At 39.3% G+C, this 20,095-nt stretch overlaps 1 protein-coding gene across 16 annotated transcripts in view; it reads left to right on the plus strand.

Moving 5' to 3' along the window:
• Positions 1-20,095, plus strand: part of LOC108746873 (serine/threonine-protein kinase tousled-like 2) — a 66,687-nt gene that overhangs the window by 39,427 nt on the left and 7,165 nt on the right. For 7 of the 16 annotated variants that reach the window (XM_018483925.1, XM_018483920.1, XM_018483923.1 and 4 more), the window contains 13 exons: positions 14,998-15,088; positions 15,410-15,672; positions 15,761-15,994; positions 17,214-17,306; positions 17,456-17,917; positions 17,997-18,200; positions 18,294-18,385; positions 18,523-18,670; positions 18,786-18,897; positions 19,006-19,144; positions 19,232-19,343; positions 19,432-19,539; positions 19,620-20,077. In XM_018483925.1, the coding sequence (XP_018339427.1) occupies positions 14,998-15,088; positions 15,410-15,672; positions 15,761-15,994; positions 17,214-17,306; positions 17,456-17,917; positions 17,997-18,200; positions 18,294-18,385; positions 18,523-18,670; positions 18,786-18,897; positions 19,006-19,144; positions 19,232-19,343; positions 19,432-19,539; positions 19,620-19,832 (2,271 nt within the window). In that variant the 3' untranslated portion in view covers positions 19,833-20,077. The other 9 variants (XR_001939199.1, XR_001939198.1, XM_018483929.1 and 6 more) reach the window with 8 other exon arrangements.

The following is a 20,095-nucleotide window of genomic DNA, read 5'->3' on the forward strand; positions in this document are numbered from 1 at the left end:
ACTGAATATTTAACTGTTTCCAAATCGGCACGAAAACACAAAAAATTTCAAGATATTGAAAGTCAGAGAAAATCGTGAAATTTTATCCGGAAAATTTGGTTACGGAATTTTAGGATGAACAATTTATGTCAATTCTGTAACGTTATGCATCGTGAATCTTGGAATAGCATTCTCGTTACTCGTCATTCCATCCGTGAAAAGAAGTCAAAAGTCACCGTGTGCGAATCCGCGAGTGGTGTAAACCGGCCTTAACGGGGGGAGCCAGAAATCTGCGCTACGCCTCGCGATCAGCTTAATGCGCACCGTCCCGAGACGAAGAACGCGAGAAAGAGAGGGAAGGAGAAGGAGAGATCGTATCGCCCGCACGCTGTTGACCTGCGGGAGTAGTCCGCGCGGTTATGTCGTAACTTTCACAATGAGCGTGTTCGTCGTCGCACCCGCCAGTGCCGACCGTCGTCGGCGATGGTCGGCGGGGCTCGGCGTACGTGATCGGCGATCTTCGTACGCTCGGTTACAAGGATCGGCTGCTCTCGGTAAACACCCGCTCGTCGTCGTAAGTAGGAATGCTTACGATACCCTGATAGTATCGAGGTGTCGATATTTTGTTCCTCTGCTCGTCGCCTCCTGCGTATTTCCTTTTTAACACATACGTCGACTTGGTAATGTTCTCGCACGGCCTTATTCGCGCCTCTAAATCGTCGCTAAAGGCGGTCGCTATTGTTCTCAGATAGGCATCGTTTCATTGTGACAAGACTATTTATTTCGTGGATCCGTAATTTTGCTGAGCGAAAGGTTAAACTGTCTGTTGTCATGTAAAAGACCAATTTAAAATTTTTAATCGCTTATACCAAAGAGACGTGTACGGAAAGAACGATTTTGTTGAAAGATCTAAAATTTTACTCTGTATGTGAATATATATATTTGAAAATAATTTTATTGGAAATTAACTAAAATATCAAAATTTTATCCCCCACTGATCTTAAATTTTATCTGTAGACAGAATATTTTCCTAGAAAATCTCAGATGTTTTGCTAAATACAGATTTAAAAATAATTTTGTTGAACCATCAAAAGATTTGTTAAAGTATGCTCATTTTTTAATTCCTAGTAACTTTAGATGGTCTAAGAAAATTATTTTTAATCTGTATCCATATAGCAAAACTTTAGATCATTTAACAAAATCGTCCTTTACGTATAAAATAAAATTTAAGATTGGAATTGAGATGATTCATAGTCAGAATTCTCAGTTCTATCACATTTTGAAATTTTTATTTATGGAAACCTTGAGATATATTTATAACATTTAATTGATTTGAAGTGCAGGAGAACTGAAATAATCGAGATCTTTGTGATTGAGGGCGGTAGCCATATTGGCTCGCCGAGAATGCGAGAAATTGTTGCCATTGTAAATTATTTAACGTATTCACGAAAGAAGGACGAGACAACGAATACAGTTACGATAAATCAGCATCCAAGGTTGATGAAACCTTTTATCCCGATCATCAATTTATCATTCCTCAGATTACTATGATTAATATTTTTACGCACGAACGTTTTTCCTTCACTTCGCTAGTCGAAGCTATCTATCGTCGTGCCGTTGACCTGCAACTAGTCTGCGCGGTTATGTCGTAACTTTCACAATGAGCATTTTTACCGCATTCGCTCGGCCGTTCGCTAGACCATCAATTAATAGTATGAACTCTATGAAACATTGCGTAGTATTCTCCTACTGCTTCCTTTTCTTTCATCAAAGTTTCATCACAAGGATTTCTTAAGTGCTAAAATATCTGAAATCAGTGAAATGTAAATTAATATAATTAACAATATATTAATAAAATTATACGTTGTCTTCATTCAATTTTAATTGAAGGTGAAACACGGCGCCTAACGGTTACGCCGTGTGAATGCGGCTTAATTCGGCCGCGAGCGCGTCCTTGCACCGTGTCGGCCGCCGCGCCGTTTACACGGGGCGCCGGGCTGCATCTAACCTCTCGTGACTGTACCGTGCGCGCGCGCTCGCGCACACACACACACACAACACACACACCTCCCCGCCCGCTCGCCACGCCGCGCCGGTTCTCTCGCTGAAGCGACGTACACAGAAAACCGCGTGGCGGTGCGGCGCACACGGCGCAAGCCAAGACAACGAGGCAACGCCGCGTGGCCGACCAGCTGATCGCTCGGCGACGTGCACGCCGCGGGTAGGGCGGGGAGAAGGGAGGGGAAGTCGCGCGCGACTGGGCTAATGAGTGTGCGACCTATTGGGGGGGCTCGTTGGTGGGGCAAACGGCGCGGGGAGGGGAGAATCCGCGCGCGGTCCCGCCGCTGAATAGGGCAGGGAAAGAGAGGGGATCCCGCTGTGTTGCCATCACGTCAGACAGCCGTGCCTCTTGCTGCCGCGCCGACGGTGTTTTCTACGATCGAGTGGCGGCGGCATTGCAAGGTCTAGGAGGCCGCGTACTCGAGACGCCGCGGTCGTTTCTTGCTATAGAATGCGAATCGAATGGCTCTTCCGAAACGTATTTTCTCTGCGTATTGTTGTATTATCAACGGATTTCTCAAACTCTTCTCCAAGGCGTCATTTTTTTTAGAATCTTTAGAATAAGTTTATTTTTTTGGTTTGTTTGACAGGAAGATTTTAATTAATTGAAGATACTTATTAATTCGTATTTATTTCTTTTTTTGTATTGTATTTGTTTTTTTGGAGTAATTCGTTCTAACTTATTCTATGAAGTTCAACTTCTCAAGATTGTTTCGTCCAGTGTTCAATTTGATTTAATAATGTATAACATTATAATCATGGAACAGAGAGAGTTCTCTTAAAAGTTAAAACATCTATAATCACTGAATGGAATTTCTGCAACATAGCAACAAATCATTCGAAGTAGAAAAAAATTGATTGGTCCGTTAAACACTGGTTATATTGTCGCGTTACGCAAGAGAGTATGATGACTTCCTAACAATCCTATAAGAGGTATAATTTTAAAATTAGAGTACCTATACTTTTCCTCTTTTAAAAATAAAGATAAAAATGGCATAATAATATATGTAAAATTCTGCTTTATTTAAACTAAAAAGAAACCGTATATTGAAATATAAATAATGGAGTGTGTTCTTAACATCGCATTTAATCGAACACATGTAAGAGTGACTTCTTATGATTAATTCGATCACTCACATTATTCTGAATTAGTATACATTAAAATAAAACTTTAAATGTATAAAGTATCTAAATACATACATAATCAATTTTGACAGTTAAATAATTCATATATCCTGAAAAACATATCTGATTAAAAATGGACGAACCAGAAGATTCTGATTATATCGATCTAGTTCAGGAAAATTAAATTGTCTTTTTTTACTTCTGGGCGGCAAAATTGTCAATTAAGATTTTTTTGTGAAATTGTTTGAAATGGCGTATTATGTGAAATACACTAAAAATCCTGACTGTCCGCGCACTTGGAAAACTTCGCTTCAAAAAATTAGCCAAAGATACGATTTTTTTATAATATTTCTGAAAGTATTTTATCGAAATAAATAAAAGTCATTAGCAAAAAGAAAGCTGGCAAAATTAACAATTTCGTATTTTTTAAGATCGCACGATTGATACTCCGTAATAGACATTTTTTTAAATGTTGTATTTTTCGGGAATTCGCACTTTTTTCGTTAATATCTCGAATTTGGTTAACTTTATGTACAAAATACCTCTTGAAGATTGAAGGTTATTAAATTTTCTACAAAATGATTTTCTATTTACTGGTATGGCCAATAGTAACTTCCGAGATACATGTCCGAGAAAAGTTTACTTGCGTAATTAATCTGAAAAGAATATTTTGTTTTTACTTGTACATTACTTACATCTGGTAATTATTTTGATGATATAAACCAGTATAAATTTTTATTATAACAACGTTAATAATAGTACAATTATTAATATTTTTTAAAAGTAATAACAGTCTAATAATTATCAACAAATTATATTTAATATCATTTTACAATTAATGTTGAAATTTCTTTATGTATATTTCGAAATTTATTTGTGTAACTCGCTTTCTCTTTTGAAGAGGATTATTCAGGCTTGTTCTGAATTATACCTGCGTTCTGTATATGCATTCCTATCAGATTCACGTTCAGAATTATCGTCCAGATGCACTCAGGTTTGTCGTTTTATATTCTTGTTGTTTACCAAATGCTAAACAAGAATAAAACGACACTTGGATGTGTCTGAATGATGATTCTGAATGCAGACCTGTGCATACAGCTCTTATTTTTGTCAAGCACTACGTGTTAGAAAAGGACAACCATTGCCTTTGTATTTCAAAGTCGTTTGGCAGACAGAGGATAACGGTTTGCTTTTCAATGATTTGTGTATTATTTGCTCGTGTCGATACGTTAATTTCTTGGTATAATTTTGAGAAAAATATATAGAAGATGGAAAGTGATGAAAAAGTGTCTTATTTGGGAAATGGCGAAAACAAAAGGGATATCTTCAATACCCATTTTTGCTGCTGCTGCTTTAGAATCAATTATTGAACCTAGTTTCTTGTAATTGCAAAAAAGGATACATTGAATCATGTGGATGTAGAAAAGCCAACTTCAAATGCACAAGAATATGTAGATATTGTAACAATACTGCATTCTAAGCTGATTTCTATGCTGGAACACTTTATCGATCTTGTCTTAATTCCTTTTCAATGGAATACGATACTGAGGACACTACAAGCGAGAAATTTATAAATGCTAGCAATAATATCAGCGCGTTTGTCAGTATATTGTTGAGGATCTTTATTTATTGCAAAATATCTTTTATTTAGCTAGCTATAACTTTTCGACTTTCTTACTCGAAAATTCAGTTCTTTAAACGATCATAATCAATTTAAAAAAAAATCGATGTATTACAGCCAGAGATATAAGTAAAAAAAAATGCTGAGTTAGAAATACCCATTATATATACATAAAAAATTTTTTTAAGTTATATATACTAAGAGTTAATGTTCACATTTTCATAATTAAGATATCAGAATAAAAAAAAAAGTCATACATTACACTATTTAGCCTCAAGGAATAGAAGTATAGTAACTAGTTACTGTAACTATCGTTGTTTATATGTCTCAGGAACTGTTCATTGGTCGAGGTTAAAAAAAAATCATTTTCAAGTTAATTTTATAAGTTTTAAGATAATTTATGTACATTTTTTTACATACGATAAGCCACAATCAAGTTATTCATTAAACTGTATTACAATGTGAGAAAATTTATTTATATCTCGGCAGCTATTTATCGTATGAGGTTCAATAACAAACTATTTTATATTTTTTAATTTATTTAAATATTTTATAATTTAGAAACCTTTCAATTTGATACTCCTTATATAGAAGTAGCCGAATCCAAGATACTTCTGAAAAACGTTACAAAATAACTTTTGTTAACAAATAAAAGGAAACTTTTCTAAAATTCTTATATCTCAGAAACTATTAGTCGTACAAGGATGCATAAAAAATAATTTTGTAGAGAATTTAGTAACTTTCAATCTTCATAAGAGATATTTTGTACGTAAAAGTAGCCAGATTAAAGATACTCTTACGAAAAAAAGTGCAAAATATCATTTTATTCTCGAAATAATCAAAAATATATTTTTAAAAAATTCTCACGACAGTATTGATACAACCTTAAAGAAAAAAACGAAATTGTCTGTAATTTCGCTTTCTTTCTGATAATGACCTTTATTTCTATAATCAATACTTTCAGAGATATTGTTGAAAAACCGCATTTTTGGCTAGTTTGAAGCTGGAAAGTTTTCCAAGTAACGCAGTCAGGACTTCTAGTATGTCACATAGTACGCCATTTTAAGTAACTTTCTGTAAAAAAAAATCTATTGACAATTTTGCTAAATTTTATCAGGAAATTAATTTTTCAATTAGAATTGCGATTATCTCAACCAGAATTTAGTAGCTAGATTTAACCAGAAAATTTTGATTTGTCCATTTTCAATCAGAATTCCCATTAATCAAACCAAATATTTTTCTCAGTGCTAAATAACATGACATAATATTATTGGTATTTAAAACATTTATGTGCTTTTACATTTACTTGGCTAATTTCATGTATAGCAGCTTTTAATATGCATAAATGTAGTATAATGCGAGTGACCGAATTCGTTATTAGCAATAGGTATGCGACGCAGTGCGGATTTATATCGATCCTCGTCGTATGTCACGGCGGTGTAAAATTCGCGAAATCACACCCAACGTTCGCATTCGACACACCGACGTGAACGCCATCGTACGGAAACGATCGCGCTCATTTTCCCATGGAACTTGTGTCCGTTGCGGGGGCAAAGGAGAGTGCAGGGGTAGACTTCCGAAAAGGAAGAGAGAGAGAAACCCGCTGCGACGTTGTCTCGCGGTCTCCCGAAATTACCGCGATGTTGCCCTTCGAGTTCCGTTCCATATCAATAACGAAGGAATGGGTGCAGGCACAAGATGGGGATTAAAGGGGGAGAGAGAAAAGTCCCTGTACCAATCGGTCGCACCTCGCAATTGTGTCGTTTGAGAACCTACCTAACGGCGCGTTCTGTGTATGCAATGGCGACCCGTCACGCCGCAAACTTCACGCCACAATCGCTCGCGTCGAATCTTCGCGTCTCGCTTCTGCCGATCTACAAGTTTGTCGTTCATCAATTTTATATCGCTCATTTACTACAATAAAACTTTAAAATTGCCATTTTTTTTTAGTTGCTTTCATCATATCTTAGAAACTATTGGTCGTACGAGCATAGAAATTAATTTTGTAGGGAATTTAGTAACCTTCAATCTTCATAAGAGGGTATTTTGCGATTTAAACAGAAAAAAACGGAAACAAAGAGAGGAAAAATGTACTTTTATTTTTTTACGATAAATTAATTGCTGCACCAAAATAATTATAATATTTAAAATTAACATTACAGAATTTTAACGATTAAGCACATCCAAATCTATTTTCTAAAAAAAGTTTTTGAGTTGTGTTGTAGCAAATATATCATATATACATTACGGCAGAAATAAAAAAAATGACAGATATATTTTTTTTTACGTATACGTTTAATTGATTTCTTGGATTAACACCGGTTGTGAAAACTATTATTCGACTAAAATCTTCGTCTCTTCCACTCTTTAAAAACTCGTTTTCATATCACAGTGTTGTATACGTTACATGCTTTTACAAAATACTAAACGTCACGGCGCAAATCGAGGATTGAAATGTCATCATGTCGCAACATTATAAATGATCGTAACTTGTCAGAGAGGAAACAGCCAATCCGCTGATTTCGTGTTCTTATGGCACTCTATATGACGTAAAATGGCATTATCATTGGTCGCTTTTTACACGAATAGCGTCATTCCTTGACAATTGTGAATATCATCACGTCATTTATCAGATTCAATGATATAGAATAGAGACATTGTTTGCACCAGTGGTATCATATCGTCACGCACATTCTCGATAGGCTAGTCACCATTCACTTAACATTAACAATTTACAAGAACAAGATTGTTATCTCACACGTCGTTACAAAAACTATCGTTGCTACAATGGAGCTATCCGTCGCTTCCTCTTCCGACCTGTACACCATCACCTGTAACTTGTTTTTTAAAAGAAAGAATTTGTTTTTTACATTCAAATACGATTGCGATTTAACTCGATTTGTCCAAGTTAATTTCTATTTATATATCCATTCGAAACGTATTTGTTATTAATGTTTCTAATTCTACGTTCACCCATGAAACTTCTCGATCACATTCGCTCGCACAGTTTCGCGCGAATTGCGAGATTTATTCTCGATTTTTTGCATGTGACAAATTCACCTTCCGCACTGTCAACGTCCTCCACTTCGAAAGATATACCGGGAAATATTCGAGATATTTGTTCCGACTGTCCGTTCGTTTTGGAGCAACCTTGGTGGAACGCTGTACGGAGCACTGCTCAGACTTGAACGGTCGCTCGACCTGTTATGTTCGTCCGTTCCGTCGTGTTCCGTTTTCTTGTACGGTGTCCCCTCCACTCCCTCCACATCTGCTCCCCTTCCCCGGCTTCTTTGCCCCTCCACTATTCGGCCTTTGCATCTCTCTTGCTAATACGCCCTCGCACAGGCCGAAGCACGCGTCGGCACGACGTATTTCACAGGAACGTAACGAGTGGGACCACTATGAGGGTGCATTTTCTAAAAAAAAAAAAACCTCGCTGAGAATAGTAATTTTTAAGTGAAATCGTTAAGTTTTTTCTTCCCACTATATTATATATCGTTGATTACTGATGATATTCCCACTATATTATATATCGTTGATTACTTTTAAATGTGCCATCTCACAATTTTCAAATTTTGGTTAAGTTAAATAAAATTATATTTGTGTACGTATTTTAAGTATTTTTTAATTTTCGTCAATCCAATTTTTCTAACAGATTTATCAAAGTTAAATTTTGTTATCGATTTTTCATGTATTAAGAAGAATAAAGGGCCGTCCACAATGGGAGCAATGTGGTGTAGTCGAGTTGTAAGCCGTAAGAAATTGACTAATCGCAATCGAATGTGAGGAGAATAATCGACAATGATTGGCCAATTTCTTACTATACAATATTATTTTTATTATAGACCGTCCATTAAAGAGCACTACTATGTTGCAAAGAAAGAGGTATTCATTGATAGAAGAGTTTAAATCGTCCAGTACGTAGCTTCTTTTCATGGCACGTACTTCTACTTAACATTACAGTTATAGTCTCCTTACGTCATGATATATATTATAGAATACATTGACTGTTACACGAATTATACATTGAGTGGAAAAAATGATTGCAGTTATTATAAAATTTAATTATAAATTATAGTTATTTTTTGTTATCAATTATATATATATATATTTTTTTTGTAGAATCGTAAATAATTTTTAAAGAACAATAATAATTGTAAAAATGGAGCATTCAATCATAATTGTTTTGTATGTACTTTTTAGTGTATAGCCCAAATCTGAACGTAGTATATTTAACTATATGTACAGTTGTGAACAAAACGGTTGCAACACCTTTTTTTAATGGATTTCGGAATGCAGCCTATTCATCGAGTAATTGGATTACTTATGAATTCAACCATTTATGTTCATCCGCACTATGAGCAAGGCTCTGAGTTTCGAAACTCGTCGAAAAAAAAGTGCAATCGTTCTGTCTACGACTGTACCAGTAAGGGCCTTCCTCCTCTCTGCAGCCATATTGAATTGTAACTTTAGAAGCAAAACAAATGTACTGCTACTATATATTACCAACTTTAAATTATCAAACATAAGGATATATAAAAATTACTAAAGCAAGAAAAAAATTCCCTTGGTTTATTCTATATATTTTTATCATAGATCTTATCCCTTACTTGTTGTTTATTATTTCTGACATTGTAATGGATTGTGATGCAGACAATTTGAGCTTTAGAACCAAAGTGAAAATTATTTTTGTTTGTCCATCTTGCATTTCGAATTTGTACCTATAAAGAGATAATTCGTCAAATTAAAATCGTTATTTCTCACTCTCACTCACTCATTCATATAACCACATAGCGAACACCTGTTGTATAGTACATTTCGATATTTTCTTTCGGATGCGCAGATTAAAGTTCAGCTCCACCTATAGAATTTCTAAGAATGACACAACTCGCGCAAGTTTATAAATCTATCGAAAGCTTTAAGGTTTTTTCGTTATTACACATCCTGAAGTAAACTCTCTCGAAATTCAGTTAGTAGACAGCTTCAGACATTACAGTCGAGTTTTCCCGGCGCTAGCTCGTAAAGGATACTGTTTTCCATAAAATTTCATTTACACGTGGCGCAGCGGATGAGAGGCTCTCTCTTTTCTCGTGGGATAAATTAACGCAACGGCAAAAAAGGGAGCGTCATTCGTTAACCCGAACCTGCCTGCTTCACCTCCAGTCCGGAGATACAACAGCGAAGCGCAAAGTAACGCCGCAAGGCGGAACCGCGGATCACACACGGAAAACGTATCTCGGCGGCGGTGAGGTGAGGACGAAGGGGGGAGGTCATGGCAGAGAGGAAGGGGAGAAGGGGGCAGAGAGAGGTACAACAGAGCAGAGGCACCCTTCGCACGCTGTAGCGGCACAACTACACTTCGCCACATCGATTTTACCGGCTCGCTCGCACTCACACTCGGTCGACCCGTTCACTGAAGGAATGTCTCATATGCCTTCCTCCTCCCTCCCCCCGTGTTTCCCCCTCCCCTTCCCCCTGTTTCCCCCTCGTCGTATTCCCTCCTTCCCTTCGCACCCCCGCGGCCCCGGTTCTCGGCTGCTCGCCGCCACCCCCTACGGACCCCTGTCTCCGTCAGTCACGGTCGGTTCTCTTTCTATCTTATCCCGTCCATCCCTCTCCTCCATCCAAGCTCGCCAACGTCTGCCCCCGCTCCCCCTCGCGTTCCCACCCCTCTTTCTCTCTCACTCTTTCTCTCTCTCTCGCCCGCTGTCTCTCTTTCCTTTCCTCTCTCATTCGCTTGTACACTGTACCAAAGTGTCCCTCTTTCTCTCTGACTCTCTGTTGTGTGATGCGGGGCGGTAGCGGCACCGCGGGGGGAGAAGTGGGAGGGAGGTTGCACCTTTTGCCGCATCTCGGAATCTCGCGCGTTGCTCATTTGCCGTACATAGAGAGGAGTGAGAAAGGGAAAGAGAGGGAGAGAGAGAGAGAAAGAAAGAGAAATAGCAGCAGAGCGACGAAGAGAGAGAGAGAGAGAGAAACGGAGGGACGAGGGGGAAAGGAGAAAGAGATAGAGAGAAACCTCTCTCGGGGCTAGGTAGTAGTATGCGAGAGCGGCGGCGGCACGGTGGTCGGACAGTTCCAGTTCCGTTTCGATTAGGCGAGTCCACGCGCGCCGGGTTTTTGGCTCGCGCTCTCATAACGCATCGTGCGCGAGGCGCAGGAAAGAGAGAAGAAGAGCGGGTATATACGCGCGTGATGCTGCTCGTTGTTGTGTCCATTGACGTCGCATGGTACGGCTGCGACTGCTGCCGTCGCTGTCGCCGTTGCCGTTGCCGTTGCTGGTGCCGTTGCTGATGCCACCGTCTCCGCTGTTTACTCGGCGCGCCAGCCGCACGCCAACATTTACGAGCGTATCCAGGAGTAAACGGACCTCGTGCGGCGAAGCGCGAGAGAGACGGAGAAAGAGAGAGAAAGAGAAAGAGGAGCCCCGTCTCGTAGACGTACAACGCTCTACGAGACGCGACTCGGTCTTACGTACCACTCGACCACGGTGTGTTCGTGAACAGACCGACCTCGCGGTTATGGCCACGCCAGGGCCAGGTCGCCAGGGTTACAGGCGTGCATTGTAAAAGTCCTACATGCCCCGATTTACCGGGTTTGCACGTACGTACGATATACGTCAGCCTTCTACCTATGCGCGAATCGCTCCATATACGTTTTTACACGCATGTCATCCACACATATACACGTACGGTTCATCTCTCTCATACACACACACACACACACACACACACCATTTCGCGCATCTGCTGTGTGCGATCGTACACAACAGTGTCCCATCCGTCCCGACGATACGACAGCGGAGAGAAGAGAAAGGTTGCGTTTAGCAGAAAAAAAAAACAGCAACTTCGCAAGTGTCGTAAGATTCTTTAATGCGATTCGTTTATACACTTGGATCCAGAGAGAAACTAGGAGCCAAGATCAATTGTACCGCCAAGAAAAATTTTACAACAGTTGCAAAGTTGCTTTTTCTGTTGAATGTAGTCAATGAGACAAGATACATCGTCTCTCTCTCTCTCTTCTCATTCTCTCTTTATTTCTCTCTACCGGCCCTCTAGCCCAGTTCCGGGCACGGCCACTGATCCATCGATAAGGAAGTTTGCTGTCCTCTCCCGCGATGAATTTGTTCATGCCGGTCGTGCACGATACGCGAGGAATCCGCGGGATCGAGCATCTCGTTGTCGCATAGTCTCGGGGTCGAGAGGCGCATTAGTTACACTACCGGTCACGTGACCGAGCTACCTGCGAGACGGCGCGAATTACGGGCTTGGGGAAGTAAAACATAAGATTTGACGTGGAAATACCTGAAATTGTATACGGTGTTTACATTGCGATTTAAACCCTTGTGTCTAATTCTTTGTATTTCTTTGTATATCAGCTTGGTAAATTGACTTGACTGTTATCGTTCCTTCTTTTTTATTCTTTCGCGTCAAACGTCAGATACATTCATCGTTATGGCGGTCGACGTGTCATTGATGAAAAAAGGATTACGTATAATTTTCTGTAAGAGCCTAGCATGAGTTTCTAAAAAGTAAAACATTACGCATTTATCTGTCCTTCGAATCGATCTGAAGTATCACGCCGCTCGAATACGTCATGACTTTATAAAATCATAGAAATAGAAAAAAAAAGATAAGTATCGGTCATTGTTTAGTAATCTAATTTTGCTAAACAAGATCGTCGCAAGAAAAAATCAATTTCACTCACGGTGGATTAAGTAAGCGATATTCGTTTCTGTTCTTCACACATAGGAGGACTTGCTCCTCATAAGTCTCACGTGCGTTTTCTTTCTCCTAGTCTGCGCCGAGATATAAATAAGATAAAACAGTCTCTCTCGGAATAGCGCCACGACAAAAATAAAAGCATCATCAATCTAAGTAGATCGCCGTGCAAAGTTGACGCACAGTAAGAAGTGCGTAACTAATCGGATCAATTAAATCAGACTAGATTTTTCGACGATTCACGTCAAGCAAGAATGGGTAAGCCAGTCGTCGCTGCTCTCGCATAACTTCAGTACGTACCGGTAGACCGCGCGATATTCAAACGTAAAAATAAATCTTTCTAGATGGCCGTCAAAACGTGATTTTAAATAAAGAAAATGTAATTGCCGCATTGTAATATTTAATTACGTGGACACCATTTAGCGACAGGGTTGCCACAAAACTAGAAATGATAATGAACAGGAAAATTAGTAGATTCAGGGAATTTCGCAAAATTTTCTAGAAAATTAAAATTCTTGATTTTGAAGAAATTTAACCATTGGTACATCACACCTATGCAGTTTTGGAATACTGCCAACTTAAAAAATTAAATGTAAACAGTGTAAGCAACGTTAATAGTAATCTGCTCTCTTAAGAGAAAATATTTAATAATTTCCAAATCATGGATGAAATCACAAGAAAAATGTCAAAATATTGTTGAAAGTCTGGGAAAATCATGAAAATTTGTCTGGAAATCGGAGGAAAGGTTATAGAATTTTAAGGAATTTGTGGCAACTCTGTGAAATCTCACATAATAGACGTTAAGTAGTTTCTCGTGGCTTTTCGTTTGATTTCGCGACGACAGATCGATGACTATTCGCGATAATTAATTCGACGGGGAGGGGGGGGATGGATATGAAAGCGTGTAGCGACGTATTGTTCGGGAGCGAGAGAAAAATAGCCTAGGGAGGAAGAGAGAAGGTGACGCGCGTGTAGATAACGTAATTTATCGCTACGCGGGACGCGCAACGGCCGCACGACGACGTCACACTTTGCGCGCCGCGCCGTACAGCCGGTCAGAATGACGTAGCATGTCGTCGCTCTCTTCTTTCGCTTATCGGTGCTGTTAATCGAAGAGGCGCAGCGCGTCCCGTCTCTCTGCGACAACCGCCTCGCCGACGCCGCTGTTGTCGCCGGTGGCCGCGGATGATGCCGCTTATACGAAAATATGCGCGTGCGAGAAAGAGAGAGAGAGAGAGAGAGAGAGAGAGAGAGAGAGCCAAAGTTAAAAACCACGGCCTCGGCCCCATGCCGTAGGGAGTTCAGAAGCGCAACGTAGTGAGTAAAACTGCCCCCTCGTGGTGTGCGCCCGCGGTTACCGATCATCGCCCATGCACTTCTCGAATCGTGCGCGCCGTCAAGTTCGTACCTCCTACCCCGCGCAGCCGTTATCCTAACCTTCCTCCCGGTCTTCTCTCCCCTCTCCCCCTCTATCCATCCATGCCGTCGTCGTTTGCCCTCCCTTCCCGTCCCACACGCGCTCGTTGCCCCTTAGAACCTCCGTCGCCCTTCCGCTCCCTCTCTCCCTCCCTCTTTCCTGCCCGCCCTCCCCGCTGCTATAAGGTCCTCCATTTTGTCGTGATTCCTCTAGCTCTAAACGTATATCGGACATTTCCCTTACACGCCGCCGCCACCACTCACGGCAGGATCGCGCGTGAAAATTCCGTTTGCCGTTGACAGACCGCCAATCGGCCCCGGACGGCACGATTACTATGGGACTTCACCATAGGTTGTCCTGGAAGGTGTCGGTCTCTCTTTCTCTATCGTTCTAACTCTATTTCTCTCTCTTTCTCTAGCCGCAGTTTGTTCCTTCTCTCTTTTACGTGCTACCATTCTTCTCTCCTTTTCTCTTGTTTTTTTCTCACTCGCACGCATTCTCTCCGTCGCTCTCTCTCTCTCTCTCTCTCTCTCTCTCTCTCTCTCTCTCTCTCTTCTCTTTCCTCGCCCCTCCACGCATCGTCCGGCGCCCCTCATCCTATCCCTTTTTCTTCGCTCCATAAGTCTTTCTCTATTCTTCCAGGTTTGTTCCCCCTAGTAAATTGTGTCTTTTTAATAACACGCGATTCTCTCGAAGCGTCGTACGCCGGTTTTCGCCGTTCGCAAAGCGTAACCTCTCTCGCACGGCTCGCACGGCGCCCGAGAAGGATCATTGAAGCCGCCTCTCTCTCGCCGTATTTCGCATTCGTCGTTGTCGTTCTCGTACCCGTCGTTGTCATCGCTATCGTTCGTGGTCGGTCTCGTACGCCACTTTGGCTTTGCTGTACGACTCGTCATTACTATGTGGCGGCGACATGCCTTACATTCGATAACGGTTGAATCGCCCAGGCGCTCTTCGTGACTATAGTTCGTCACTATTTGGTTCGTTGCATTGTTTCTTTCCTCTTGTGTGCTGTTTTTGCCACTCAACCAAAGCTCGCAGTATATTTTACATCGCCCGTCCTTTGCTTTCAGATGTCTGCTGGGTCACAAATTCAGATGGCACCCCAAACAACCGTAAACTCTGGTCAGGCAGTTCATAGTCAAGACTCGAACATGAGCACTGGTAAGTCAGATTTGTTCTTTGACAATTGATACACATTTAACAGGAGTCTTGCTTGAAATACCTGAATGTTTTCTGCACATCCTAGTCCTCTGAGCAACTATCTTGCCTCGAGAATAAAGTCTTGTAGAGATAGAATAAAGTCTATCTAGAAATGTTCTCTTTAAATATTCTTATTGAATGTTTTCAAATATTCTTATTAAATATTCTTATTGAATGAAATAAACAAGCAATCCTGTGATTTGTTATTATTATCCTTATTGATATCAAAATTTAACGATATATTCTTTATAATCATTCTGACAATGGATTATAATTCTGCAGGCTCATCGCATAGTGATAAGGAGGTGGATGCAAACACTCCGGAGAAAGTACCACGGACTACTTCTGAGAGGAAAAGAAAGCGTAAAGCCGATGATGGAGGTGGAGGTGTCGCAGGTGGCTCTGTAGCTAGTAAGGGTGCTAGATCAGTTGCTGCTCTTGATAATAAGAAGATCAATGAGTATTTTCCAAAGCATCATCTGGGCAGTAGCCCTATTCGGCATGGTGGAGCAAAGAGCCCTTCCCCTCAACAGGGTTATCCTATGGTAAGATTATGTCATATAAACGTAAACGTTACAAAAATGATCTCATAGTTTTGTGATGTTTGTGTAACGTATGTTTCCTCGCTAACAGTATCCACCATCGCCACAACAGTTACTTTCGCCACAAGTAACAACACCTAATTCTTCGGTGGCGGAATTCTCTTCGCTGATGCAGCCACCGAGACCTCATCCTCAACCTCCACCACCTCCTCCACCAGCTTCGTCGCAACCTGCGGGCTCTATGGTCAGCAAGCAGGTGCAGGTAAGGCCTACCAACCTCAATAGGACAAGCCAGGTCAGGCAAGCGAAGACTAACACCCCAAATGTAAGCAAAATTCGGTAATATCTGCAAGCATTTTATAAGAAAGGTCCCACAGTTTGTATTTGTGTCTTTCTACTGCAATATAGTCAGCAATGCTGAATATATTATAAGAATACATAATTAAACGTTTCTGAAATGTTTTCATTGTTAATATAATAAAATATAGCAACTCTACCACACTGTGTTGTAAATAGATAATAATAAAGCTACCACTGTCACTCCTAACAATGAAAATATACCGATAAAAATATAGAATTACTGTTTAATAAAAATTTATCTGTTAGAGGTATTATTTTCCTAAAGATTTGTCTTGGATTAATTTTTTGTGCAAAAATAAAATGGTAAAAGCGAGAATGATATAAATAACATAGAGTGGACAGATTATCAAAAATTAATTTTTTGTATTTAAGAATTGTTTTGTTTGTGATCTATGTACAACGTAGGTAGATTAGATTTTTCGTATGCATTTATGATCTTGTGGTAGGCATTTCTTGTCAAATGTTTTCAGTCAAATCAGCTAATCTTTGGCCAAATTGTAGCACTGTATACATTTGTTATTATACAAATACAGGCTATCTTGTAGTGCCACTCGTTTATGTTATAAGATACTTGTTTTAAGGATTCTAGTATGTTTGAAAATAAAAAAAATCGTACTGTATTTGTAAATACAATGCTCGAGTTGTGAGTGTTGTCAAAGACATATTTTATTGCTTTGTATTGTATCTTTATTTCTTTGGATTCATTGAACATTGCATTTAAGTTCTAATGAGTCCAATATCGTTTAACTGTTCCAAGATGAAATCTATTAATAATTTTGTTAGGGTTATATATCTATATATTGGCGTTTGTATGAGAGCATTTTATACATGCGTACATTTTTGGTGTTTTCCTTGCTGCCTGTGTGACCCTCAGTTCCATCAGCGTTTGTTCATGTTGCTTAAGTTTTGCTCACTAATTTATTTTCTATAACAAAGAGAAAGTCAGTCGTAGTGAAATATAGAAATGATTACATTACGTAATTAAACAGATAGTTAATAGAACACCAAATATAGACGTTGTATACACTGTGTAACTTTGTTAATTTATTTAACAAATTATTTCTTATGTTATGCACTTCTGCGTGTAGCAAGGTATCCAGTATTTTTGAGTAATGCTGACAAATGTATCAGATGTTACGATAACATGTTTCATTTATCGTAAAATTATACAAATTGCATTCCAGACAGAACTTACTTGCCAGAGGATACAGGAATTTGAAACTCAAGCCTCTTCAGACTTAGAACTACGTAACAATAAAATTGACGAGTTAAATAGGGTAAGTGCAGGCGTGATTATGGTAATTTATTTATCTAAATCCTACTACTCTTACCTTAGATCACATAATCTAAAATTTATTATATAAGCGAGAGCTATGCTGTGTATCTTGACGATAGCAAATTAATCTAGCGTCTTCGAACCTTACAGACAACGGATGAACTTAGGCATCAAATCGCTAATCAACAGAAAGTGCTTGAGCAGCACAAATCACATATAAATAAGTGTATAGACGTTGTAAAGAAGTTATTAAAAGAAAAATCAAACATAGAAAAAAAGGAGGCTAGACAGAAGTGTATGCAAAATAGACTGAGGTTGGGCCAGTTTGTGACGCAAAGGGTGGGTGCGACGTTTCAAGAGAACTGGACCGACGGTTATGCATTTCACGAGCTTGCACGACGGCAAGAGGAAATAGCAACGGAACGAGAGGAGATCGACAAGCAAAAGAAGCTGCTACTCAAGAAGAGGCCGTCGAACAGCGAGACAGGCAGGAAACGTAGTCAACCACAACCCTCCTTGCATAACGGTACTGAGGCGACGTTTTTGAAGCCAGATGCAGTACCTGGGTCGTATACGTGGCAGGAGTATTATGAAGCTGACGAAATACTCAAGGTATTAACGTTTTGCGACTATACTTTCCATAAATATTCGATTTTTCAACATTTTTAAGCCTCGCGATGTGTGCTTTCAGTTGAGGCAAAGTGCGTTGAAAAAGGAAGACGCAGATTTGCAACTAGAAATGGAAAAGCTCGAAAGGGAGCGAAATTTACACATTAGAGAGTTAAAGCGTATTCATAACGAGGACCAATCGAGATTTAACTCTCATCCTGTTTTGAATGAGCGGTATCTCTTATTAATGTTGTTAGGAAAGGGCGGTTTCAGTGAAGTGCATAAGGTAACGGAACATTTCTATCTCTTGCTTTCATTAGCCATATTAATTTATGTAAATATACAAAAATATTTTATTGCTTTTTTTTTTCGCGTATAGGCATTTGACTTAAAAGAGCAACGGTACGTGGCTTGTAAGGTGCATCAATTAAATAAAGACTGGAAAGAAGACAAGAAGGCTAATTACATAAAGTAAGTCTCCTTAAGTTTCCTCTTCTGTCGATATTAATTTATTATAATCGATAATTAATATAAAGATGTTTTAATAACAACACGGTCTAGTTCTTCTCAAAAATGATGTTTCTATTTGATCTTTTTTGTTACAATAGACATGCATTGCGAGAATATAATATACACAAAGCACTTGATCATCCTCGAGTCGTAAAATTATACGATGTATTTGAAATTGATGCCAATTCCTTTTGTACTGTTCTGGAATATTGTGATGGCCATGATTTAGATTTTTACCTCAAGCAGGTAATAAGCGTTCAATCGTCTCTTGATGCGAATTTTCTATTTTAATGATTATATTGTAGATTATAATATAAATTTTCATTATTTTCGAATTATATCTTTTTTAAATTCATTGCAGCATAAGACTATACCCGAAAGAGAAGCGAGATCTATTGTTATGCAAGTCGTATCAGCATTAAAATACCTCAATGAAATAAAACCCCCAGTCATACATTACGATCTGAAACCAGGTAAATATTACCTGGCGAATACAATAGTCATTAATGAAGAATTTTATAATGAGGATTATTTTTATACGCAAGTAAGTATGATTTCATTACTTGATGCTCCCGTTGCAGGTAACATCCTGTTAACCGAAGGCAATGTGTGCGGTGAAATAAAAATCACGGATTTCGGTTTAAGTAAAGTGATGGACGAGGAAAATTATAATCCGGATCACGGAATGGATCTAACGTCCCAAGGAGCGGGTACTTATTGGTACGTATTTTTTCTTAAATTATTTTATCATATTATTCATTAATCATTAATGGAGATTACAAACTTGTACTTTTGCATTTATTATAGGTATCTACCTCCTGAATGCTTCGTCATTGGCAAAAATCCTCCTAAAATATCGTCCAAGGTTGACGTATGGAGCGTAGGAGTTATATTTTATCAATGTCTATACGGTAAAAAGGTATTTATCGCAGTATATATCCCACAAAGTTTCACTTATCGCGAATATAATAAAACATGTGTGTTTAAAAAAAAATTTATTTTTGTAGCCTTTTGGTCACAATCAATCGCAAGCCACCATTTTAGAGGAGAATACGATACTAAAAGCCACCGAAGTTCAATTCGCGAATAAACCAACCGTCAGCAACGAAGCAAAGGTAAGGTCGTCAGTGAAAAAAAAAACCGATGAAAATCGAAATTGAAAGCCATTTTATAATGCGACGATTTACTGTTACAGAGTTTCATAAGAAGTTGCCTAGCGTATAGGAAGGAGGAACGTATAGACGTACTGACACTAGCTAGACACGAATACCTGCAACCCCCAGTGCCAAAACATGGCCGCCAAGCGAACAGCCAACAGCAGCAGCAACAACAACAGATCCAACAGCAACAACAGAGCTCGTTCAATATCGGCATGTTTAGTGGTATGAACGCGTCGAGCAGTTCGTAGTGGAGAGGAAGGACTAAGGACAAAATCCTCGATATATACCAATACATGCCAAATCTTGAGCGCTCGGACTGTGCACACCATCTCATCTTAGGGAAATAACGATTGCTATAACCAATTGTAAATACTAAAACCGGATACTATCATCGTCACCACCCACCAACCACCATCACTACTTACCACCACCCATCACCACCACCACAATTATTATCACATCTACCGCCATCACCACACCATCACAACTATACTTACAGGATCGACTACAT

The sequence above is a fragment of the Trachymyrmex septentrionalis genome, unplaced genomic scaffold (assembly GCF_001594115.1).
Source record: "Trachymyrmex septentrionalis isolate Tsep2-gDNA-1 unplaced genomic scaffold, Tsep1.0 scaffold19, whole genome shotgun sequence".
Classification (NCBI taxonomy): domain Eukaryota; kingdom Metazoa; phylum Arthropoda; class Insecta; order Hymenoptera; family Formicidae; genus Trachymyrmex; species Trachymyrmex septentrionalis.